The following is a 27,987-nucleotide window of genomic DNA, read 5'->3' as shown; positions in this document are numbered from 1 at the left end:
CCTTGGCACAAATTTCAAGGTTTATTTGAGCATATTTCCCAAATTGTGTGTCAGAACCACTTCTAGTCCGTTTGTCAATTGCAGTTTCTCAGTTGGGTAGCCAACTCAATTTTTTGTTTTCAAACTCTGCACATTGTTAATTTCAGCTTAATGGGTTGCAGAATTTCTGATCACTTTCAATTGAAATTAGACCATTCAGAAGAGTTTTATTATTCATTAATTTGTATAATTCTTTTTATGTGAATACTTTTCATAAAAATATTATGATATGATATTTTTTGAAAGACCTTTGTGTCACAATAGTATGGTTCATTGTATTGATGTTATTCTTGGAGTCATGCTAATTTTTTCTGTTCTATTGTACAGAGTTTGATTATTTGAGTGGGGTAATCTCAAGACCTACCAAACCAACATTCTTACACTGTTTTAAAACTTCCTCATTTTAATTGTTGTAAGCTATATAGTTTTTGCATAATCTCCTCTATATACTTTTTTTATAAATGTATAATAGAATTTAAAATATAATAATATTCAAATTATTTTTTTCCCAATGTATTATTTATTTAAAAATTAAATTTAAGTCATAGAAGAAGTGATTACACCTTCTTGCCTCCTATATGCTGATTACCCCTCAAAAATGAAACTTTAATTATAACAATATTGTAACTGTTTTCATAAAAAAACAAGAGGTTAAAAAAAGGTCAAAATTCATTAAGTGCAGCAGTAAAAGTATCATTCATCATTCAACCAACTGGTTTCCAAGCTTAAAGCAAACTTCAGTATCAGTAAACATGAATATTCTTATTTTTTGAATAAAAATATTAAAATTCAATTACTTAGTAATGTAACACATTTGTATTTAAGCAATAGCTTCCAAGTAAACTTGTCATAGATATCTTATATTTTCTATATAATTTGAGGGATTGTGTATATTTTATTTCCAATTAAAATTTAATCTAAAGTTACAGGAATATCCCTCCCCAACACCAGTTTTTTTATTGAAAAGTAAATTCACTCTCTCATTTCTATCAATATACTCTGAATGCATAATTTTTAAGATATAAAAAACCACAATAGAAAAATTCCAGTTTTAGTTCTGTGATTTATGTTAATTTATTTATTTTTATTTTACTCTTTTAATGCAATAATTTTTTTTTGTTATCATTTGCTATGGATATTTATTCCTGAATTCTATATTTCTGGTTGGCTAATACGTGAGCTTCCATATTAACTTCATTATTACTAGAAAAAAAAATATCAGCTAATATAATACTACATTCATTGTTTGAACAGAATTTCTTTTTATGTCTGTCATTAGTAACACTACATAGCCATTCTATTCTAACTTGTGAATTATTTTATAGAAACTTTTATGAAATTCAGAACAATTTTCAATAATTGAAAGATGAATGTTTATAGAAGCCACCAAAATAATTTGAATATTTTTTTAAGTGATAAAATAATTAGGTTTTTTTAAGTCAGTCACCATTAATGTAAGAAAATTAATATTACATTATTTCGCTTAGTTTACGGATTTGTAAAGCATTTATATTTTCAACTTCATTTAATGATAGTCATAAAATTATCTGTGAAAAAATTTTTTTAACATACTCAGTTACTGATGTTTTTATTCAGTTTTTTCTTAATGTCATTCTTCATTTCATCTGTTATTCTTTCAGATTTTTACACAGTTGCATTATATTTTTTTCATTTTCGTTGGTTTAACAAGGATTTTGTTATGTAGAAAAACATGCTTGTGATAATCTTTTTTATGAACTTTGCTTTACCCTTTGTAAAAATTGATATCTGAGAAGCATATACCAATGCACCATTTTTTATGTGCTATCTTAATTTAATTTTAAAAAGTTTTTTTTAATATAAATAATTGATGTAAAATCACTGCATTTTATTATCAAAATTTTTATTTAAAAAAATAAAATTTTTTCATTGGTTATTTTTATTTCACTTGTTCTGTTGTTTTTATGAAAAAAATATTATTTATCAGAATTATAGAATTTCACTCGTGAATTTCAAATTGTATGAGTTGTTAAAGTAAACTCTTTTTTTTATTAAGCACCATTTTCTACATTGAGTTACATCTACTGAGTGTTTAGTTTCTCATTAATATCGTTGTGCTGCGTGTTTTCTTTTTTTTCCCGTGTGTGGTGTAAGTTTGATTAACCATTAACGTTGTACAAATTAGGCTTGTAGCAGTAGAGAAAATCGGAACAAGGAAAAATCAAATGCAAAGATTGTCAAGGTGCTGGGTGAAGTGGAAGCTAAGCTACATGACCCTCATGACTATAAAGAAGAGGTAAGTGAACTTACTGTTGTATATTTCTTGTATTACGTAACAACCACTAAATAAATTAACAGGTTTAAATCATTATAAATAACTTAAGTAAGGTATATATTGTGTTTAATTATAACAATAAGAAAACTTTAATATTGTTTACAGTATATCTGAATTAATTTGTATACAGAAATATAATTTTTTGTTTTGTATTAGTTAAAATTTCTGTAGTCTTCAATTTCTTTACTTTTAGAAGTTGTATTACTTTTGTGTAGAAGAATTTGTATGTATAATTTTACAGGTTGTGTATCTGATAGTATGGTAACTATTTTTTTTATTTTTTTTTTTTATTAAAAATGTATTTATATTGTACTTAAAACTGTTTTGAATTTTGTTAATTCTGCTGTTTGTGAACATAACAGAATTATACAGATTTCTGAATAATGTATGCTAATTACTATCTCTTAGAACAATTATAATCAGTTTTTATAATACGGGTTAAAAAAATTATTAACTTACTGATTATTATTGTACATGGAATGAATGTCCTTTACAATCAGAGCCGTGTTTTATAATTTTAATTTAGTAACATGTTGTGATAACAGTTAACCACTGGGATTTAAAGACAAGTATATTTTTCTTCTAATTTTACTTAACAGTTTTATTTATTTTTTATTTTCAGATCAATTGGTTATTTATTAAATCCCAGTTTTAAGTGAATGATTTTTCTCTTTGTTTTTGTTAAATTATTACACGGAATAAGAAAGTTTTATCTAGCTGCAAAATGTATCATTTTTTACATAATGTATAAAATATTTAGAATTTTAAGTTTTTGTATAAATTTTGTACCTTGCCTTGGCACTCTTTGAACTAATTTTGTCTCTGCTAACCATTAAGATTATAATAGGCTGATCTTATTGGTGAGTAGCAGTTCAGAAATCAATAATGGAATCATAATCAGAAATTAATGTGTAATAACCTAGATTCATATTTCTATTATGTAAACATCCCAACTCCTGTAGGAGAAGACACCTGCCTTTTGATGATTCTGGTCACCGTACCACCATTCCTAGCCCTGATGGGCTTTAACAGGTGTCATCTTTTGCCCTCTAACTTTTTACATCTACAATAATAAGCCAGGCCTTGTTGTGATGCCACTGACATAAATGTCTCTGTAGACAGTTGTATCAGTGAATTGATGACTCAGCCTTCGCCTTTGCCTTTGCTGTAGGCTTCTTTTGGACAGTCTTGACTGTCCTACTTCATTGCCCTCTAAACTAGCTAACTGAGTTCACAAAAGCACGAACTCCATGCCTACTTCTAAAATTAATAGACCCAATTTGTAAGTTAATTTTTCATAATATTCAAGGCAATTTAATAAATAACATACCACCAGAAATGTTGTTCACAACAAAATTTATTCCTAGTTGCCTTAGAGAACTCAACTTTACTTCATGCCCCTGACTTGGTTACAATTATGGACTCCGGTCTGGTCTACCAGGGAGAGGCAGACAGACCTTCTACTCCCTCTCCACCACATAGTCCCGCTGACATTTACTTTATCACTTAAACTAACATCGTCGAGATGGCACTACACCTCACAGCTGCATGGGAATCCATGCCCTTGGCAGTGCAGTCACTATTCTGCCAACAGCGATGCTTACTCATTCAAATAACTGCCGTTGTCAAAACAGTGCTACACTTCATGGCTAACCATACCCTTCGCAATGCAGTCGTCGTTCAGCCGACAATAAACGTTATAGTAATAATCACCTTATTCTGACTAACCGTGGCTCGATGCCAGCATGCCTACCTCCAACCAATCAACTGTCCAGGCGGTCCCTAACCACCCAGAGTGCTACTCTAGTTATACCCCCTCAGTCATTCTGCTCAGTGCGAGGAATCGGAGGAAGCCAGCCACTATAGAGAGATCAAGAGAGGAATTTACTCTCTCGAGTCCCCTAACAACTCTGGTAAATTCAACCTTGTACCAGGGACAAACATGAAGGACATGGTACACAGTGTCTTTGACCCTACAGTTTGGGCAAAAACCTGAATCAGCCAAATCAAACCTTTTCCTAAATGCACCATGTCCCAAAAGGAATTGAGTTATATATCGATTGGGGGAAACCCAACTAATTTCTCACATTTCCCCAACATTTGGAAATGTACCATGCATGTATCAACCAGTAGAAGAATTGTTCCACCTAACTTGCCAAGAGTCAAAACCTTGGTCTTCAATCTCTCACCTAAGCTCAGAAGTACGAAGGCCTTCCTTCTTAGAAATATACCACTTGCTACAATCCGTAGCTAGAATGTTAAAGGGTATTTTATGCCAGTGATCAAAGAGACTGCCTCTCTCGAGACAGTTCTGTAGACTCCGACAACAGCTAACAAAAGAAGACGCTGGGCTCGCAATAAAATTTCCCTGTAACATTGAAATTGTAAATTATGAGTCCAGACAGGCGCAGCATACAACATTATGGCCTCGCAGACATCTTTGTAAAGAATACACATGGTGCGATAATTAAAACCCCAATCAAGATGGATGACTCTACGAACACCAAAGAAGGCATCTATAGCCTTCCTTGTGACAAACTGAAGGTGCTTTCTGAATTGAAGCTTCTCATTAGGGATTACACCCAGATATTACTGAACAGTAACATACCTAATCAGAAGGCCATCCATCATGACCTATGGATGACAGGTCACAGCTAGACCAACTTTAAGAAACATCATACTGGTTTTCTCCACACTGAAAACCATCTTATGCTGAAGACTCCACAACCTTAATGCCTGAGTCGCTCTGAGTTCTATCTCGGCACGCGAGTTACCCTCGCCAGCAGCAACCCATCGTCAACATAAGCCACAATGCGGCAGCTACTGGGCATCCGCAACTGCATTAGAGATTCGAACTCAACAACTCAGATGAGGGGACATAAAACACTGCCCTGTGGACAACCTTTTGACAGGATCTTACCTACTTCCGAACCGCTGCCTTAAAGGATGACAGTTCTGTTGCTGAAATAGCTTGAGAGAGTTGATCTCATCGTGCAACCACGCTGCTGCAACTGAAACAAGGCAGATGACCACCACAAGTTATTGAAGGCCCCAGGGGATATGTCCAAAAAGACACCAAGTACATATTTGCACTCACTGGTTGAAGCCAAATTCATTACCCTAAGAATAACGTCCTCTGTGTCCTTTCCTGGGCGAAAACCTTGCTGGCCATCCATCAGCTAACAGTTAGAAGTTAACCTACTGTTAATGCGGAGGTACAAGACCTTCTCAAAAATCTTACCTACTACAGGCAAGAGTGTCAGAGGCCGGTAAGAAAAACTTACAGTGGGGTCCTTGTCACCATCTTTGAAGAGTAGTTCAAACCCACCAAGTTTCCAACACACTGGGAAATATCCAGCATAAAAGCATCCTATTAAAAACCCTAGTCAAGGGACTAAGAATCGCTGACAACATGCAAACAAGGAGTTCCACTGTGATACAGTCATATCTGGACCCTTTATTCCTAGCCAGGCTGCAAATTAGTTGGCGGACTTCCACCTTAGCAATCTCAGAAGACTGATTCTCAAAACAAAACCTACAACTTCCTTCGAACACATGATCAGAGGTTTCACCAACCTCAGTATCATCTGGAAGCAGATTGTTCATCAGAGGAGTGAGGACACAATCTTTGTCTATTACAACTCCATCGAGTCGAGAGAGCCTACAGAAGAATGTCTTTTTTCTTCTTATAACCAAAACTTCTCTATAAACGACACCCCATGGGTCTTCATTTCCCTGCTCTTGTACAAAATAGCACCAGGAATCGTACTTAGAAGACCTAACCTTATGAAAATACTCAGTCCATTTCCAACGATAGTTCGCAAGCAGTGCTGCATGCCGATCAGGATCACCCTGACACTGTGCGGCTTTCCTGAGCCGGCCAACCAGTCCACTTCATCTTGGTTAAGTCTCAAGTCCACCATCCAGTTACTCTCTTCCAACCCATACCGCTGGAAATTGACTGATCAGCGGCTTCAACTACCACAGAAGAGAAATTCTCTGCCAGGTCATCAAACAGGAGTTTCTCCAGTCCCCAAACAAAAACTCAGAGCCTGGCCGCAAGAATATTTGAAAACTTGGGCCAATCCGTTTATCAGTGCAGTAAGCGCCCTTGCTGAACAGGGACATACCCCCTATAGACATAATGCAGCCCACCTACAACGTAAAAAACTATTAGTCGATGATCATTCACACAATCATCGACTACAGACCAGTTCTGAATCCTACCAGGGATGTGTTTGCTGATTGTAACATCGATGTTGGTACCACGGAAGGCCCTCCACCCTTCGACCGTTCCAGCAAAAGTAGGAAATTTGCCAACAGCATTAAAGATATCCTCATGTGAACAGTTTAAAACATAATGTTAGCTAATAAAGATCACTCTATATAACATTTAAAGCTTAAAAAAAAGACAGCTGAAATGATTTAATCAGTTGTTCAATTAAATTTATACTCTCAGAAAAAATAATCAAAGAGTGAAAAATCTGAAATCTAGCATATCATTTTCTTTCATATCTTCTTTTAGTGTTACCAAAGAAGTGGATTTTTTAATCCATTTAAGGAGATACTCATTAACACAATTCTTGCCCAAAGTAAGGAGGTTTACTTTCGTTTATGTTGAAAATATTTAAAGATGTTGCACAATGTCATTGTAATAGCAAAAATTGATTTTGGAACATTTCTGTAACTAATAGTTACAAATTTTTTTTATTTTAGAAACGCCCAATTACTTGGTTTATATGAACTCAGCCAGAACATTTATTTTTTATGAGTGCACTTTATGTACTGTAAAGTACTGTACTAATACTATAAAAATACTGTACTAGTACTGTAAAAATACTATCACTGGTCTAATGAAAATTCATATAGGAATTTTCATTAGACCAGTGATAGTATTTTTGTCAGTTTTCAAGTACATACATTTTTTTTTAAATTATAGATCTTAATTAGCCTTTTTTATTATAACTTCATAAAACTTTATTTTACAATCAAAATCATCTATCATAAAAACTACCCAAGACGGATTCCTTTTTTATTTCTAATCTGAATAATTTTAAACATGGGATTATTAGTTATACCATGAACAATAAGCTGCATTATAAAAAGATGATTTTCTGTCTTGAATAAAAGATTCTAAAATATTTAATGTTATTTTTTGGCTGTACAGTCAAAAGCAAAAGGTGTGTGTTTGATGTTCAGTATTTCTGTTCTCCAAATTTATTTACAGGTTTTTTTTTTTACCTAAAGACTTCATAATCAGAGGACAATGTCAAAATTTGTTAATAAATCTAAAAATGTGTTTAATCTGGTTATATGATCTTATACTATTGTATCATCATAAGGTTGATACATTTTTCAAACTTCAATAATTTAACTTCTCAGCAAAATAAAAGATGTTCAAAATTGGTTTTAACAATTAAATATCAATTCTACTAGAAAATGAATCTGAGATTAAAAAATTAAGTTTTGTTGAAGGTAGCAGACAAAAATTTCAAACATATTTTTAAGCAGTTTAATGAGTTGCAACAATATACATTGTGTTTTAAAATACTATTATTGTATCTTCTCAAATATTTTGCCATTTCTAGTTTCTACATCAAAGGTTAAGATTTACAACAAAGGTTCAGAGTCGATGTGATAAAGAGTAAAATTGTGACTTAAAAATACACACAATAAATACTCATTTAAAAAGTATGCAGCAATCTGTTAAGTCAAAATCTTATACTACAGGATTAGTACTCCTTCAACCAGCATGTTGCAAACTGTAGCATTGCTAATTCGACACCTACCTTATACAAGATCACTGGCCCAGTTAATAAACTTATAATAAGGATTGTCAAACTGAGAAATTATTTAGTGAAAGGAAAAAGCAAGAGGAGAAAGCTTCATAATAAATAGATATTATTTACCTATCATGTAAAATTAGTGAATTTTTCTTGTTTTCTAAAATTATTTTTAGAAAACAAAATACTTTTACTAAAAAAAAACTCAGATCCAAGTTCCTAAAACTTATTTTTATATTGTAGTGATGAACTGCAATAGCTGTGTTATGTATTAATAACTTTTATGCGTTATTAAAATAATTTACTTCAATTATCCCTACTAATCATTTAATTGTTAATGGTCAATTAACTTTGACTGTATCGATATATATAAAACCAGGCAGACATGAAAATCCATACTCAATGATTACTTTAATAAATTGAGCCACTTAATATCTCATCCAACGACTCTTAAAAAGTAATTTAAAATTCAGAAATCCAAAAGTGAACTAATTTTCAGCTAAGCCTCTCTCCACTGTAGAGAATGACATTCCAATATGAGTACATATTATTTTTTTTAATTTTTATTATTTTATGACATTATAAACAAGATAGTTTACTCATAAATATTATGATTTTTTGTTAGTGTGTCCTATTTTTCAACATTTTAGATTAAGTTGACATTGATAAACAATTGTTTTTTAGTTTAAGTTTAAGAAAAAGTTATTAACTTATACTTAAACTCCTGGATCAAGGTTAAACTTGTAATATTTTGTACCTTTTTCCAGTGATAGAGAAATTTTATAAGTTTGAACCAAGATTGGATGTGCATTGTTATTTCATTCCAAATTTTACTATATGTAATCATTTCTTAGCCAAAAAAAAATCTAATATGAAAGAGGTCTGAACTAATGACTGCTGTGATAGAATATTCCTCTATTACATTTTTCTACTCTAGAATAATTTATTAACCTATCTCAGCCTCTTAAGATTTTTATTTCTTTTGTGTGTTCTAAATGAATTTTAAAGTTTTATATAATTTTCTATAATACACACAAAAAGTTAAATATTATACTGTTTGTATATCATGTAATTTTTTTTTTTTTTTTGTTATTTCAGGTTGAGTTATGTGTGAAAATTTTAAGTGATATTATGGATTTGCTGTTTAAAGAAGAAACTGGTCCTACCATCAACGACATTTCAGAAATTATGTTAACTATACTTCGGACTGTTATCCAAACAACAATCAGAATGGATCGGGAAAATTCTCTTGTGGTAATAGAATTATTTATAGAGTCATGTTTATCATGTAACAGTTTCTAAAATTTTGGAATTACAATTTTCTAAAGATTTTGCTGAAATGCAGAGATCCCTACTCAGTTTGTAGTTTGCTAATAGAATATAAGCAAAACTGGGCAAATTTATGCAGTTAACATGTTTAACCCCTTCAGTTTGGCCTCATCATGTACATCCAAAGGACACATGATAAAACACCTTACAAAAGACAAGGTTCGCTTGCAAACACATTAGAGAATTCTCTAATTTGTTTAATTTATGTTGATGTATTCATGGATCACAAACTTTTCTATTGTTTGTCACTTTATAATTTTTATTCTTTAACAGTTATTCTCATTCCACATTTTAATATTTTACTTGTAATATCATGTTGTCATTAAGTTAATCTGACATCCACACGTAGTAAATGTAATGTGTTAATTTGTAGAGCGAGTATGGACTGTATTTTGAAATGATGGGTGAGATGATGAAATAAGCTAAAACATATTCTTCTGGAATAATTAAATTTAATCTGTCACATAGACATTTTTTGAATATCGAGAAATACAAGTCATATTAGACTGATGAATAAATGACACATTAGTCCGAATAATACCATTGAACATTATCAATAAAAACTATAAGCCACATTAGACTTTAAACTACTAAATAAAACTAGTCATATTAGACTATGAATGAAATGTTACATTAAACAAATCATGACTGCACTGAGCAGGATCCAGCTCTCAAATGGTTGTACAAGACCCTGCTGACCAGCAGTAGTAGATGCTAGAGTGCAGCACCAACCAGCTCAACATGGAACAGAACAGATATAAAACCATCTTGTTTGGCAAGTGTGGTCCAAATAGCATGAACAGTTACTTGTCATCTTCCTGATGTATGTTGGAAGTTTTTACCTCAGAAACAGTCTTAGAAGCTGGGATTTTTTAAATTTTTTTTCAATATAAAATTAACATGTTTATAAGTTAAATCTGGCATTAATTATTTGCCTATTAATTTATGCATTATTTTAATTGTAAAAACTTCTTTGGAAATGGTATTAGTTCGGCATATAATACTTTTGATACGCATTAGGAACAGAAAACTGTATCTGTAATATTATAATAATAATTTAAATAAAAGTATAATAATAGAATGAATGCAATCTTTTGTTGACAGAATTCAATTAAAAAAATGATAGACTATCTGCATGATGATGATTTTCTAGTATGTAGTGAAGTTTAAACCAGTTAGTTTCTTTGTACATGTTTGTAGAACTCATTGATTATATATTTATTTAAACTTTAATCTTGATTCTATGTATAAAGTAATGCACAGAGAAAGTCAAAAGCATGGAAACCCCTCAGCAATTTTAAAACTGTTCCAGATAGAATACTGTAACTTTCAAAATAAGGTATATAGAATAAGGTCACCTACTTTATGTTTTGATGAGAAGTAGGATAGTAGGATTTCAACTCCTTGGTGGCTCAGGGCTTATAACTCAAGTATTTTAAGTGGTAACACCCAACAGTATAGTAACACATAAATGGAATTTTACACAACATAGAAGTAGGCTTCATTTTTGCAACAATGGTAAGAGACCATCGATGATCAGTAGATAACCATAATTAGGTGACAATTTTTTTGGTATTAAAAACTAGAAGTTTTTTAATTTTTAAAAATTTTAATTTAACTTTTAAAATAAATTTTAATTAAATTAGATAGATTATATTTTCAGTTTAATTCGGTTTAACTTACTAAACTTTATTTTATCCCGCCACCATTTTGGGTACAGAGATCACACCAACCTTTTATTTAAACCAGTTTTTTGTCTTAGAGATTTTAAAAATAATTTATCACACAAACAGTGTTATCATTTGAAATAGAAAAAGATCAGTGGCAAGAACTGATCCTCAAAAAAGTTTTGAGAAAATTCTCCCTTTATATGAGCATGGGAATGTAACTACTAAAAAGTTAGAAAGAAGATGCTCTCTAAAAAGCTAATGAATTAGTTATATTTTTGATAAAAATATTCAACTTAAAGTAGCACAAGAGAAATAAAAACAATGAAGCTAGATTTATAGAAAAATTAACTGAAAGTTACATTGTATCTGAACAAGCTAAATTCATTGATGATTGATTACTAGTAAGTTTAGCTGAAGATTCATCATCCGACTATATTGTAGTAACTGAGGACATTCTTTTTAGGAGCTTCTTTTTAGAAGCTCTAATCCTTTATAATTTTCTTTGGATTAGAGCTTCTTTTGAAGCTCTAATCCAAAGAAAAAGAAACATATTTTTCAAAAACTACCGTTTAGAAAGGCACTGAAAAAAATTTTAATCTAATCCTTGAGCCTGAATGACATGCCTATATAAAAAAAGTTGCACATGCAGTTTTTCTACATGCTTTTACAGATAACTGAAATACATGTTATCATTTTGCTACCAAGGGTAAAAATAAATTTATAGAAAAATATAGATTGTCGTAAAATTTACATGATGCTGTCAAAGTGATTGAATAAGAGAGTCAAGATAGTAAAAATGTATTTAACACAGGAGTCAGATGTATTCTTGTTGTGTGTGGGAGTTACAAAAGCTGCATTTGATTTAAGAACATGAATTTACCATGCAAATGTTGCACATTAGTTGCAGCCCTTGAGCACTTAAAAAAAATTTATTGTGTTTAAGTAGCTCAGAAATGATTTATTGCTAAACTATTGGAGATTGTGATATCCACTGTTTTTAATTTCAAATACAATGAACTAGCTTGCAGCTTGTGAAAATTAATTAAGAATTATTTTTTTAAAGTATAATAAAAATGAATATGATTGAAATTGCTAATGCAGAAGAACTGGACTCATATCTCCTTCACTTAGCTTGCATTGTGAACCATTCAATTCTAACCATTCATCTGTAATTATAGTTGAAATTGAATATATTGTTCTAATTGTTAATGAAATTTGACCATATGTTATTTTTTTTAAATATAAAATATTTGTATCTACTTACTCTTAACATGTTTTCTTTACTCTCTTTAAAATAATTTTACTGTACCAGATGTAAATTCTAATTGAAGTCACAATCAGTAAGTGTATCTAAGATTAGATTACATTAAAAATCTCTTCCTTTTAGTTTATAATAGAGAAAAAATAATGTGCAATATTTTAAATATTTTTTATTTTAATTTCAATTTTTCCAAAAATTTTTGAAAAATATCTTCTATAGATTTTCAAGTAAAAGCACCAATTTTTAATGTAAAGAGGTTTCAGTATTCTACATTTAAAACGTACTTTTAAAAGCTTTTCAAATCACTTCCCAGACTTTTTAACACACTTCCAAATGGTCTTCCATTAGTTGTTCATTGTGGAATGCCAGTTTTATTTCACTTTTCAGAATTAAAATGAAAATTCAAGTGATCTGCTTAGTTTTTCAAACTGTATTTGGTTCATTTGTGCTAAATATGTATTGTCTTATCTAACAGGAAAAGATAATTTGATAAAATGTTATTTTAACTAATTTTAATGTGTTTGTGTGATGTGTGTGCATGTATGCATGCATTTGTGTGTGAAAACTAACATACATATAGTAAAACCTCTGAACTTTGTTCAATAATGGGGTTGTAAAATATATCTGTTATATTGAGATTTTTGAGGGAACCTGAAAAAGAGTTATTATTAGTCCTAGTTAATGAAATTTTTTTATCTATATCACTTTTATATTCAAGCCCTACAATAAAATTGCTGATCTGTTTATGAGTTGTACTCACTTCTAATTGTACTTCTGCTACCGATTCTGCTTTCTAAAACTTTCTTTAACACTTCTGCTGCCATAGAAATAAGTCTCACACCTTTACAATTTCTAAAATTTCCCTTATTACCATTTTATCCTCTCCACATACGTGGTAAAAATTTTTCTGTCTTATACTCCATCCATCCAGTACAGTACACATACCCCAGCAGTATCTGTCAACAGCTTTGATTAGTTATTTTGATGACTTTCTCAATGTTTGCCATTGTTATTTCTTGGCTTCCAGTTCTTACCATAGTTTCCTCACTTCTTCCATTTCCTTTACCTTACTCCTAACCATATTTAATAAATTTTAATAATACCTTCACCTTTGTATTTACGTCTAATTTTGTAGCCTTCATCAGTGTGCTTCCAGTCTCATTTTTTACTGAAATTTAGTCATCCAATCCCTCTCTCTTTTCACAATGTCTTTAACTAGTTTCTTTTTTCCTTGCATTTTTCTTCCATAATGCTGTTCTCTTACTTTCTCATTCTACTACGGCAATTTTTTTTTTCTACCATTATTTCTTCCACAAATCTTTTCAACTATTAACTACTATTTCTTTAAAATCAAATTTTCCTCCACACCTCTTCCCTCAATCATAGGGATTTTCCTCTTCCAATAATCCTGAAAGTTTTCTCTCAATTTCCAGACTTATAGCTTGATCATTTTTTTATGCTTATTTTTTACTCCAATTTCAAGCATCAACATGAATTAATGAAAATTAAATAAACTAATAAATAATATTATTTTTAAGTCTAGTTTAATTAATATTATTTTTTTTTTTTGCTGTGTGTATTTTATTAAGTGAAATTGTATCTCCAAATGAAAAATTAAACATTTTGCAAGTTACATTAGTTCTTTTAAAACACACTTACTCAACATGTTGAATTTTTTCAATATAGAGTGTTATCAATGACTGAATCTTGATGAATTACTAAGGCTGTGAAACTACTTATCACCATTTTAATTGTTTGTTGTGAAGTGCGATCTGTAAAAATGTAATCATCAATTCTGCTGTTTTCCACATGGAAATATTTCCGTTAATGGTATCAAACTCATTTGCTTCCATGCTGTAACTTAGATTGTTAATTAATTAATATACTGATTTGATATAATTTACCATGTTTACATCAGGAAACATTTTTCTATAAGATAATCTTCTTCGCGAACACATAATAATTTTAAATGAATGCGAAACTCATTATATACCATACACATAATTTGTGTATATATATTCATATATGTTTGGTGTATTTATATATATTAATTTATTTATTTTTTATGATTTTTTTTACCACTGAAGCTTACAGAGAACCTTATATGTGGGAAATGGAATTTTTTAGCATATGAAAAATGACATCCCTCACTGGGATTCGAACCCTATAATATGAATTAAATGCATATAATATAGTAATTCTCTCTCTCTCTCTCTCTCTCACACACACACACAAGATAATTTCTGTTTTTTTTTAGTTTTTTTTTTTTTTATTCAGTTTAATTAAAACTAAATCATTGTTATTTTGTTATATCATTATTAATGTTTTTTCTTTATGTAAAGCCTGGTTGGGTGGAGAGAGAACCATAAGTCCTAACCTTGCTTGGAGAAAAATAAATTAACAACACTCAGGAGTGTGTGTGTGTGTGTGTGTGTGTGTTTATATACATACTAGTACTCATAATTTATGGTATGGGAATAAGTAATATTAAAATAATTAGTTTAATTAAAATATTACATCGGTTTGTTGTTTTTGACTATGTATCTCAGTCCTTATAGCTGAAGTGCTTATAAAACACCTGAAATTTAAAGGACACCAATCATAGTTGCTTTCTCTGATATTAATGATATTCACTTCACAGTCAGCTCGTGTGACAAATAAAGAGAATATGAAGTGTTTCTTATAAGCTGAATGTTGATTTGAATTTTGGGTGCTGATTTTGATGTGCTAAAATACGTGCAGTTTAGTAAAGGGGGACATTAAGAAACCATATTACTCCTTGTTTTCTCTAATAATTTTTAGCTATGATTCATATTATTTTTGAGAACAGCTGTACTGTTTTAGGAAGTATACTATTTGCCTACAACTATGTATGGTTATAGCACATAAGAAAAAGAGACTGCTTAATTACATATATTTGCAATTATTCAGTTATTTGCATCTTAATTCTTTTTTTCTATATTGGGTCATTATTTAAAATACTTTTTAACTCTAGATTAAGCAAGTTTAGAATTAATATTTTTGTGATTATCTCAGTGAGTTTTTTCCTTCACAGGGGAGTTTAGTGGCTGTAATGATTTCAATATTTCGTCAGATGACTGCTCACCACTTTGAGGAATACATTGCCCATTTTAACACTCGCACTGATCTTCTTGATTTTTTAATGGAAATCTTGATTGCTTTTAAGGATCTTGTTACACGACCTGTATACCCTAAGGATTGGTGTGAAATGATCATGATGCAAAACAGGTTTGTTTAGCATGTTAACGTTTTGTTAATCAATCTTTAATTATCAATTTCCTCAGGCGACTAAGTCATTTTTCTTTGTTGGGGTTAAGATTTTGATTGAAAATCTGACTTCTAGAACTATTTTCTTTCTGCTGTACTCCATGGAGTAACAAGGTATATTCAACTCTAATTCAAGGTAATATTCTAACATATTTTCATATATTTTGCCCTTGTATGAAAGTAAATTATTAACTTATTTCACTTATAGATGAAATTTGTAATAGTGTCTATAGTTAGTTAATTGTGAAATTCGGTTTTAAAAATTTTTGATTTTCTTTTAAAAAAGAGGTTTCAAAATGACTAAAAAATTTTACTTAGAATATTTTTAACTAAAAAAATTTACCTTTACTTTCAAAGAGTTAGAAGTGATGATCAAAAAACGTTTTAATAATTGTGATTTTCATAAAATCCTCTACACGTCCACCATCAAGGACTTTTCTTTGTATGTTTATCAATATTGAAGTTTATTAGTATTTGAAGTCTATTAAAAGGTACTTCATATTGTCTGCTAATAATTTTTAAAATCTTTGTTTTTAACAGTGTGATCCTGAAGGCACTGCGTTTCTTTTCACATACAATTAGAGATGAATTCTCTATTGAATTTGAACACCAAGCATGGAATAACTTTTTTCATTGTGCAATTTCTTTTTTGACCCAGCCTGCATTACAACTTGAAAATTTTACTTCAAGCAAACGTCGGCACATTGTTTCAAGATATAAAGATATGCGACGTGAAACTGGTTTTGAGATACGCAGCATGTGGTTTAACTTGGGTGAGTTTAATTAATTGTTAGATGTAATATTGTGAATTTTTATGTGACTTTTTGTTAGTCCTTGACTTCTATTTTCCTGTTTAGCCTCCGGAACCACCATAAGGTATTACTTCAGAGGATGAATGAGGATGATATTTATGAATGTAAATGAAGTGTAGTCTTGTACAATCTCAGTTCGACCGTTCCTGAGATGTATGGTTAATTGAAACCCAACTACCAAAGAACACCAGTATCCACAATGTAATATTTAAATCCGTATAAAAGTAACTGCCTTGACTAGGACTTGAACGCTGGAACTCTCGACTTCCAAATCAGCTGATTTGCGAAGACGCATTCACCACTAGACCAACCCAGTGGGTTATTAGTCCTTGAACTAAGTTAATTTATCAGTAAAGTTTGTATTTTATACAGAAAATACTCACTCACTCTCTCTCTCTCTTTCTCTCTCTCTGACCATATCCCCCCACGATGGCAAGCATGTTGTTAAGGTGCCCATGTTTTTTGGGGCATGGAAGCCCTGAAAACCTCGGTGTGTAAGGGCCTGGAGTCAGTGCACAGGCTGCGCATCAACTCTCTGCCAAGACATATCCCGGTTCCACCGGAGTACCAGAACAGACCTCCAGGGTTGGTAGCCCTGAAGGGGGGTGTACCCCGGCGGGTAGCCTTACTACAGAAGGGATCGTTCTAACATGCAAGTTGAACAACCAAACGTGGCAAAGGGTTCACGTAAACATCCTCGTCTAGAACTGGCCGTTTCGCCTGAGACAAAACGGAGAAAGAGCGCGCAATCAAGGAAAATTGAAGTTGAGGCTAGGAAAAGCTTGCAAAAAGCTTTCTTCAAGAGCAACGTTCCGAAGCCGAAATATTTAATAATTACAAAGGAAGACGGTAATTTCTCGAGGGGAGTCCCTTCCTCATCGCTCTAGAAATAAATAAATGTGCTGGAGGCCCTGTTAAGGAAATCAGAAAAACGTTCACGGGACTTCATGTAGAGACTGTAAATGATACACAGTCTCAGAAGATCCTAGGGCTGAAAAAAATAGGAGAATTGGCTGTAAGTGTTGATCCCCATGGTACATTCAACACCTCAAGACCTGTGGTCTGTCGGGATCTCTTAAACTGTTCAGAGCAAGAAATTGTTGAAGAACTAGCAGCACAAGGAGTAATAGAGTGTTGCCGATTGAACATGAGAAGGAATGGCGAAGTCCTTCCTTCAGCATCTCATGTTCTCACATTTAACCGGCCTACTTTGCCTGAGAAAGTTAGAGCGGGAATACATCGATTGGATGTACAGGCATTTGTCCCACAGCCAATGAGATGCTTCAAATGTCAATGTTTTGGCCATACCGCTGTAAGATGTGAGAGATCGCAAATATGCGTGTGCAGCGATGAGGTGCATGAGGGAGAGCCGTGTAAAGAGCCTCCTACATGCATCAATTGTAAAGGACAGCATTCATGTAGATCCAGGAATTGTCCTGTCTACAAAGACGAGCTAGCTGTGCAGGAAGTTAAAACCCTGCAAAAGGTCAGCTACTTCGAAGCAAAGAAGATTGTAAATGCCCGCAGACCTAGAGCAACAACAACCTATGCTCAGGCTGCGGCTGCTGTTCCTGCTTCTGCTCCGGTTGCTGTTGATGAGAATATAATCATCAACAAACTTGCACCTACTTTGGCTGGCTTAATTGAAAGGATCATTGAAAATAAAATGAAGCCTTTCAGCAGTAAAGAAGCTGTTAAGCCAAGAATAATTGTACAGCCTCCTGAAGACATATCTCTGAAACAGAAAGTTGTTCCAGTACAGAAGAAAATGGACCTAAACCTGAAATCCAAGTCCGTCTTAGTGAGATTCTAGTTGATGAAAAGAAAGTAACAGCTACAGAGTCTGTTATGGAGGCTCCCAACCCTCCTGTAACTGAGGTGGCCTCTAAGCCACAGAGGCCACAAAAAATTTCACAGGGGGCGAGTGCCCCCCCTTCCACAGGCGGTGACCGGTGCTACTTCTGTGTCGGGGGTCGGCCAGGTTGCTGCTTCCCAATCGGCGCTGACCCATGTCCGTCGGTGGCTTCGTTGGTCTCAGATTCGGAGACCGGAAGCTACACGGGCGACGACGTTCTCCGCGAACACGAGGCTGTTTGCAGCATGGAGAAGAAAAGAAAAAAAATGATGGCCTAAGGGAAAACCCAGGCAATAATTTAATTTAAAATCAGCTAGTCGATAGTACAATGGAACATCATGGATGTTTTTCAAACATCCATGAGCTCCAATGCTTGTTACATAATGTAGACCCGATTTGTATATGTCTGCAAGAAACACATTTCAGTCGAAATGAAAATTTTAAATTAAATGGATATGATATATTTTGGCCAAATGTTAGTAAGACCGTGTCAACCGCCAAATGTTAGTTAGAGGTGGAGTAGCCATACTAACATCGACCAGAGCTACCACCGAAGTTGTTGATCTAAATACAAATCTACAAGCGGTCGCCATTAGAATGAAGCGTCCGCTTCAGGTCACAGTTTGCAGCATATACCTGCCGTATTTTGATTGGAAGGAGGATGACATAGCGCGATTAATTTCTGAGCTTCCCCCACCTGTCTTACTGGTGGGTGATTTTAATGCTCATAATTCTCTTTGGGGATCGGATCGAGTAGATCCCCGCAGAAGAGTATTGGAAAGGAATTATGAATTCTGAACTTATTCTTTTAAACGACGGGTCAGGAACCTTTTCCAATGCCAGAGATGGATCGACGTCCTTTATAGATCTTGCACTCATAAGCGAATCGATAGCACCGAGGTACAGCTTCCATGTTTTAGACAATTTGCATGGAAGCGATCATTTCCCGGTGCAAATTGTAACTGATGTTACAAGAAAAATATATCCTATCTCGAAAAGATGGTTGTTTGAAAAGGCAGATTGAACGAGCTTCACAGCTAGAGCGATACTCCCTGAAACAACTGGAGTTATCGAGGACGATGTCGACGCTATAACAAATGCAATACTTGAGTCGGCAATGAGATTCATTCCCAAAACATCTGGGAAACTTATGAAGAAACCCATTCCATGGTGGAACAATGAAATAAGTGAAGCTATAAAAAGAAAGAAAAGAGCGTATAACACCTTTAAGAAACGTCCTACCACAGAAAATCTTATTGCCTTTAAGAAATACAGGGCGTATGCAAAACGTCTCATGATAGATTCTAAGAAACGATCCTAGCAGAAATACGTGTCATCCATCGACAGAACCACTAATGCATCAGACGTTTGGAGGAAAGTGAAGGCGATTTGTGGGCGTAAAATTTTTTTTCCCATAACTAGCCTTCAAGATGAAGATGAAATTAAAGACACTCCAAATGAAATTGCAGAGCTATTATCCAATCACTTCAAAAAGGCCAGCAAAACGGCCAACTACGAAGAAGATTTTCGGACAAAAAAAGAAGAACTTGAAGGTCTACTAAACTTCAGAACTCATATAATGTACCATTTAAAATGGAAGATTTCATGAAAGCGTTGGGGAAAGCAGGCAACACAGCTGCTGGTCCGGATGAAATCCATTGTAATATGATCAGGCAGCTGAATACCACTGCAAAACGCAGATTATTAGAACTGTATAATCAAATATGGCGGGATGGAATGTACCTGCAGCAGTGGAAAAAAGCTGATGTTCCAGTACCAAATAAAAATAAAAATTTAACAGATCCCAATAGCTATCGTCTCATTTCCTTGACGTGCGCTATGGGAAAAATACTCAAAAAAATGATTAATAATCGACTCGTTTGGGTTTTAGAAAAAGAAAACCTGATATCACCATATGAAGCAGGTTTTCAACAATACCATTCTACCACCAATCAAATGATCAACTTAGAGAACATTATATATAACAGCTTTATTACAAGGAAACATTGTGTCGGAGTCTTCTTTGATCTTCAGAAGGCTTTCGATATGACCTGGCGTCATTGTATAATGCTCCAGATACATGATTGGGGCATTCGTGGCAATCTGCCAGTCTTACTGATCAACTTTATCAATGACCGTACTTTCCAGGTACGTGTCAACAATGAATATTCATCTGTAAAAATCTTGGAAAATGGCATACCACAAGGTTCGCCGTTGAGCGGTACCTTGTTTATGATCGCCATTAATAAATTGATATTAGCCATTCCAGTAGAAATCAGCAAAAGCGCCTATGTTGATGATTTTGCAATTGTGTATGCCAGCAACAAGACTGCTATGAGGAAATACAAATTGCAACGAGCGATTAACGCTCTAAATGAAGTTCCAAGGAATAATGGATTCCAATTTTCACCAGAAAAAATGTGCTTGTACACTTCTGTAGGAAGAGAATTCCTCATCAAAGTCCTGCGTTGACAATTGGCAATAATCCAATACAATATAAGGATAATTTGAGATTTTTAGGACTAGTATTGGATAAATCCCTTACGTGGAGATTACACATACAGGACTTGAGTGTTAGATGCAAAAAAGCCCTAAACATTATCAAATGTTTATCTAACATTAATTGGGGCTCAGATAAAGAGATATTATTGAGATTGTATAAGGCATTGGTTCAATCAAAACTAGACGACGGATGTATTGTATATTCATCCGCTAGGAAGTCGCATGTAAGAAAGTTAGACGTTATTCATAATAGCGGAATAAGATATACAACAGACGCTTTCCGCACAAGTCCGGCGACTAGTCTAATGTCCGAAGCCGGAATAATGCCACTACATTATAGAAGAGAGATCCTTTTAGTTAGATATGCAGCAAATGTATGGGCTTTTCCCGCCCATATAAATCACAAACTTTTTACGAATCATTCTATGGCTGCATTATACGAATGTTGTGCCACCTATTCCAGACCAGCCGGAATTAGGTACCACGAATTAAGAAGAAAACAAGAAATTGCTATTCCTGAGACACTAGCAATTTCCAAGAGAGAAATACCGCCATGGCTCTTGCCGGCAGTAAATACAAGGTTGGATCTCTCTCAGGGAGAAATAAAAAAGAAGCCAGCAGTGATCATCCAACAGGAATTTTTAGCCACCATCAGTAACTATGAAGAACATATCAGAATTTATACTGACGGCTCTAAAACTGAACATGGTGTTGGATGCTCCATATATGTAAATGGAGAAGCCCATTGTTGCAAACTGCCAGATATGGCCAGTGTTTATACGGCAGAACTTACTGCCATTCAACAAGCTCTTCGCTTCACAGAACATTATTGCGAAGAGAGAGTACTAATTTGTTCCGATTCTTCTAGTGCACTTGTTGCAATTCGGAACAAAAACATTAAGGATGTCTTAATTTCAAACATCCTGTCCAATTTATACATTTTAAATCAACGAGGACAGCGATCCATATTTGTATGGACTCCAGGGCATGCTGGTATTACCTATACCTAATATAATACCTTTAAAGTTTCAGTATGACCTCATTTCATCGGGGGAACTGAAATATAGGCGAGATTTTTTGTCAGGCGTAACTCGATAATGAAGTGATTTTAGACATATGTTTTTGTGATCTTTTTTCCTTATATTTCATACTGTAGAATCATTTCCCAAATAATTTCCCTTTTCTTCTGGATTCACTTTGTACATTGCTCTTGTTTCCAGCTGGATTTTCAGGTAGAAACTATTCAAAAGGAAGATATCAGAAAATATGAAAGTCATAATATTCTGTGAGTAATTATTAATTTATGTACATGTAATACCTTATATAAAATAAACAGTATATGATATTTTGTATGTGAAATATTAAATATAATATTTACAAATTTTAAGTAATTTATAATAAATATTTGTTTTTTCTTCAAACTAAAAATGCCTTAACTGATGATTAATATTTATAAACAAGTAATTTTTCGTTTATTTAGGTCAATACAAGAGGCAATTTGTGCCAAGCTTAATCGGATCATTTTTGGAGATGACTCTTATACCTGAAACTGAATTACGTCGAGCTACTATTCCTATTTTCTTTGACATGATGCAGTGTGAATTTTATTCTGCTAAAGAAGGTCGAGCAGATGCTAAGCGAGAACCTAGTCATATTAAGGCAAATTTTTCAGAGGTATATGTTTATAAAGTGATATATGTACATAAAAGTTGCATGTTAAATAAATTAGCCAAAAGTTATTTGCTCGACTATGATTACTTATACAAAATGATCTGACTATATTTAAATTGTAGTTTTTATACCATTATTTTGGTTTGTATAATTTTTTCAAACTTATTTGCTACACAGAACTTTTGTTTTGTGATTTGTGAGCAGCAAGAAAAATATTATGTTTAATAGTGATCATTTTATCACTCCATTCGCCTATTAAGGCCTTAACAAATAAAAATATTTTATTGAAAGTTTAAAATTGATCAGTTACTATAATTCTTATCAGGATTTGTTGATATACTGTACAACTTTACTTGTGCAGTACATAACCACGATGTATGTAGTTTTGGATTCAACCAACACAAGTACCTTTCACCTCTCACAGAATAGAAAAAAATTGTCATTATTACCTTTACAGATTACTCAAGATTGTGTTTCTTTAAAATGTAGACTCCACAATGAAGCAATGCTTTTGTATTTATTGTTGAATGTCTATTGTAGATGAGTATGTTTATATTATAGATAAGTTTTCTGTTGAGTTTTTAAGGCTTATAATTTATTTTGCTTACAGAAAGAAAAAATCTGAGCAATAGCAGCTCACTATGTGCTCTATTGAAAAAAATAAGTATCAATAAAATGTTGGATGACTAATGTAATAAACATCTACACCTTGCCACTACTTCCTTTTTCTCTCTCAGCAAAAGGAAGTTTATTTCTTCTCATGTCCAGCACTTAGAGTAATAAATCTATTTATAATTAATAAGTGTATGGCAAACATCCTTATTTTCAAAGAAAAAAATATGTTCAATAATTCTTGGAATTATCAGCTAGAAAATAATTTATTTTTAAATTAAACCATCTTGAAAATTCAATATTAATGTGATCAATATGTTCAAAAACAATTAGATTGTTGTTGTTGCTACTTAAAGCAGCAAATAACTGCTTTAATTATTATTTTTTTCTTGTTGTAGTTAAAAGTAAAGGCAATTAAAAAAAATGAAACATTCTGTTCAAGAAAAGTAAGTAGAAAGAAATTAGTGCTATAGAACTATTTAGTGCTATAGAACTTGTAATGAATATCATCTAATTTAAATAAATTGAAGTGTATTGAAAATTTATGAGACAAAGATAAAACTTTAAATCAATAGAAAATAATTTGAACCGTCAGTATTTGTATTATCTTTGTTCCATTGTTAGTATTTTCTTCTCTTTATATATGAAGGTCTATAAGATCATATGAGTCATAAAATAGATTCTCAAGTTATTTCTGTGAATTGCCTTATATTCAGTTGTGTATTCCTTACAGTCCTGGATCAGATCCTGTCTGATCAGCCCATCTTGATCTTTGTCTATCCCTTAGTCCTTATTTTTGGGAATTAGCAAGTAAAGTAGTCTTGGTTAGTTTGTCCACTCATTCAGTGAAGATGCCATATAATCATGGTTTTCTTCTTTTTTCAAGTAAATAATTAATGTTCTACTTCAAGTTTTCTACATCTTCATTGTTTCTATTTACTTACTGGATATTTTTTACATTTAGTATCTGCATCTTTCTTTGTATTTGGTGGTTCTCATTTGCTTATAATCTTTCTTCTCACCATTTTCTTAGTGTCCATGTCTCACAGCTGTACAGGAGTATTTGTTTAAATTATTATCTCATACATTACCAATTTAATATTTTCTATTTTTGTGAGCAGAACAAAACATTCTTTGCTCATTCCTAAGATTCTGGTTCAAATTTCTTCTTCCACTATGTCAAATTCTTTAAAAAATGACATGTAGTCATTTTTTAGAGCAAAATGTGCTCGCTCACTCCCAAGATTCGGGCTTAAATTTCTTACAGTTTGTCTCTACATGTTTCTACCTTTCTAATGTTATTATAGCTGCTTCTGAACTCTTTTTTATTGATTTGGCTTTTGGTTTCTTGCTCTGCTGGTGGTTTTGATGATCTATCCGATGTTTCTACTTCTTGATGCAAACTAGTAATTGATTGATGTGGTTGTCTTTAATTGATTTCACTGAAGTATTCATTCTAAAATTCTTTGATGTTTTAGTTGTTTGTCAATAACCTACCATTGTTATTTTTGATAAAGGATTTATAAATCTAAATTCCTTTTCTAAACAGATTAACTTTTGCAAGAGCTCTCTGAACATTTTTCTTGGCATAGTTTTTTCTTTTATTAATACCTTTTAAATATTTGAATTTTTCCTGTCTGATCTTTGATGTTTATTTTCTAATAATTCTGAAGTTCTTTCTATCTTGTATTCTTAATTAACACTTTTTAGCCATTATTCAGTGACTTTTGCTTTCTTGAGTCACCTTTTTATATTCTGTTTCTATCCATATTCTCTTGTTCCATTTCGTTCTCTTAACAATTCCATTAGCATCTGTCAGAGCTGATTTATTGCTGTTCCAAACCACATCTGTGTTTGTTTCAATTTTCTAACTAGTTCTCAGTCTGCTTCTGTTCATTCTAGTTTCTTTGACCTCTAACTTGATGTTGTCAGACCTAGTTATTTTCTTTACCAAATATGTCCTGTAATATTCACTTAACATATGACCCATAAAAAAATCTATTTATGTACATTTGTTTGCAGTATCTTGCTATTGAACCTCTTCACTTCTTAAAAAGTTGTATAATGTATTGTAATTGCCTCTTGTAATGAGGTGTTATAATTTTGGAAATAAAATAAATATTGAAAAACTATTTAACAACATTATACAACATATACGTAAAGATAGGATTGGCCTGTAATGAAGTGCATTATATTTAATAAATTGTTCACTTTGGATTTTTACATTTTAATGGTTTTCCCTGTTTATAAAAAATCTTTCTCAGATTTGAGACAGTGCAAGTTCTGAATGCAGGGGCACTTATTGAGAGAGGAAGATGAATTTTGTATAAAGGATGCATGTTTAGCATAAGGGCAAAAGGCCAGCTGGAAGTTCCAGCTGGCCTTTTACCACATGTTGGCAAAATAAAACACCCACCAGGGAATCAATGAATAATAATAACTGAAGTTTTGTTTGAATATAAGTGATAATTGCAATGAGTAATCTGTTAATAATATAATTATTTTTATTATTTTATTTTTTTTTTAACTTTTGCATGTTCTGATTTTGTTTTTAGTTTGAAAATGAAATGATTGCAAAACTGGACATCCTAGTGGAAGATGGCAAAGGAGATGAACAATATAAGGAATTGTTTCAAAGCATAATGATGAACCATTGTGAAAATCATTCAACAATGAGAGATTTGGTATGTCCTTGTTGATAAAATTTAATAAGAGATTTAACTGTGTATTTTAGCTTTTTGTTAATGAAACCCGTATAAGTCAGTTATTACAAATGGTTTAAAATTATGTTTATTACTTTTAATTTAATATATTTTACATTTTCTATTGTAGAAAGAGAGCTAGCTTGAGAAAAGTAATCTAGGATACCACTGCTAGTCAGTCACTCTTAAAAAATAATTCTATCCTAAAGATATGTTTTCATCAAGATGAAAAAATGATCTTAATACTTGAAGAAATTTATATAGTTTTGAATAAGTAAGCAATTTATAAATGTTCAATTTGAATTAAATTTAACTTTATCATTTATTTTGGTATCAAGAGCTATTTTTATAATAATTCACCTCTATATTGAGTGCATTTTAAATATCAGAATATATTCAGTTGTAACTTGGCATAATTAAAAAATTATTACATTACTTTAATTTTTAATTTCATTACTATGTCATTTTTAACACTTTCATTAATTGATATTGTGTAGTTTATATTATTGCATGATATATTTTCCAGTTCCTACAGCAAAAATGTGTGGTTGATGTTTAACCTAACAAATACATAAATCTTACCTTACTGTAAATTGCATTTTTTTATTAAAAACCTTTTCTTCAGACATTAACATAAATCCGAACATTCTTTAACCCACTGAGATTTTAATAAGCATTGAGTTACCCACTCAGTTATTGAAGTTTTTACTCTTTGTGTACTAATTTGAACAACAGAAATTGTTTTAAAAACATAAACTGTAATTATTGTATTAATGAACAAAAGACATCGGCTTATTGAATAGAAACTCTGTTTATAGGGGTAAGAAAAAATGTAGTTTTTTCTTTGTTGGGATATAAACAAATAATTTTGTTATAAATTTTAGTTGCAATGTTAGGCCAGTCAACCATTTGCCTTTTTTTTAACCTCCAGGCAGAAAACAAAGAATTCTCAAACCACATGTCACAGGCAGATTCGCCTCCCATTGGACCCCAATAAAGAAGCAACTACCCAACTTCTAAAATAACCTATCAGCATGGGTTTTCAGATGGCCTTGACATCCACCTGTGGAAGAAATTATTAGGTATAAGAAAAAAGGGAAGATAAGGAAAGGATGATCATTCCACAGGATGTTGTCTGTGATAGGTTTTGTTTATCATTTTCCCCAGGATTATATTTAAAAGTATTCAAATAAAAATAACCAGTATTTTTAGCTTTACAATTATACAGAGTGTCCCACAAAGAAACAGAGAAACTTTCAGGACATGTTCTACTGATGAAAATAATGACAAAAGTTCATATAAACATAGGTCTGGCAAGACTTTGTTTTAGAGTTATGACTAACAAAAGATTTCACTCGGATTTCAGCTCTTCAAATAAAAAGAAGCCCTACTGTAATTTTTGCGACCTAAATAAAGGAGTAAAGTTGGTGGTTTCCTATTTAATTTGAGCTGGGAAATAGAATTAAACAGGTCCCAGAAGTGTAACTCCAGTAGTTTAAGATATCCAATATAAAACACAAAATTCAGTGTAAAAAAAAAACAAGTTTTTTTTTAGATTTTATCATAAAATAGCCTTGTTAAAAAATGACTAATAAATATGGAAAATTTAATTACAAAACTTTTAAAAATCGATTTTTGTTGAAGCAAAACAGGCGAAAAATAGACAGAAAATCGTATTATTTTTTTTCTGTACCTAATCAACATTATTTTTAAAGCATTCTTTTAAACATTCTTCAGTGAAATCCTATGGAATTTATACAAAACAGTCCTGTGTTGATATAGAAAGCCACCAGAAATATTTTACGTCTTGCAGAGTGCTATGTACATTATGGAGGGAATTTTGAACAATTACTGTAACTGTGATTTGGTATTCTGTTACCATTTATCATTTCATGTATTTTATTTTGCTATATTAAGAATAATGTTTATTTACTTAATTTTTTTTATTTACTTTTCATTGGCAGTATTTGCATTAATTTTCTGAGAATTAAATTCTCTCCAAGTTTTGTTACTAAATCTTCCAGATTTATTAGCCATTTAATTAAGCTATTCCACAACAAACCTAAAAAAAACTTGTTTTTTTACATTAGATTTTATGTTTTACGTCGGATATCTTAAAAACTACTGGAGTTACAGTTCTGACACCTGT

The 27,987-nt window shown here is 32.1% G+C and overlaps 1 protein-coding gene across 1 annotated transcript in view; it reads left to right on the top strand.

The window, feature by feature from the left end:
* The window catches only part of mbc (dedicator of cytokinesis protein myoblast city), a 220,438-nt gene that overhangs the window by 125,664 nt on the left and 66,787 nt on the right, over positions 1 to 27,987 (top strand). The window contains exons 18-22 of the mRNA XM_075376562.1: positions 9,235 to 9,390; positions 15,452 to 15,645; positions 16,225 to 16,457; positions 22,334 to 22,527; positions 25,692 to 25,820. Of these exons, the coding sequence (XP_075232677.1) occupies positions 9,235 to 9,390; positions 15,452 to 15,645; positions 16,225 to 16,457; positions 22,334 to 22,527; positions 25,692 to 25,820 (906 nt within the window). The remainder of the gene's footprint in view (positions 1 to 9,234; positions 9,391 to 15,451; positions 15,646 to 16,224; positions 16,458 to 22,333; positions 22,528 to 25,691; positions 25,821 to 27,987) is intronic.

The sequence above is a fragment of the Lycorma delicatula genome, chromosome 1 (genome assembly GCF_047948215.1).
Source record: "Lycorma delicatula isolate Av1 chromosome 1, ASM4794821v1, whole genome shotgun sequence".
Lineage (NCBI taxonomy): Eukaryota > Metazoa > Arthropoda > Insecta > Hemiptera > Fulgoridae > Lycorma > Lycorma delicatula.
Note: the sequence above shows the minus strand (reverse complement) of the source record. Positions and strands in the feature narration are given on the sequence as shown.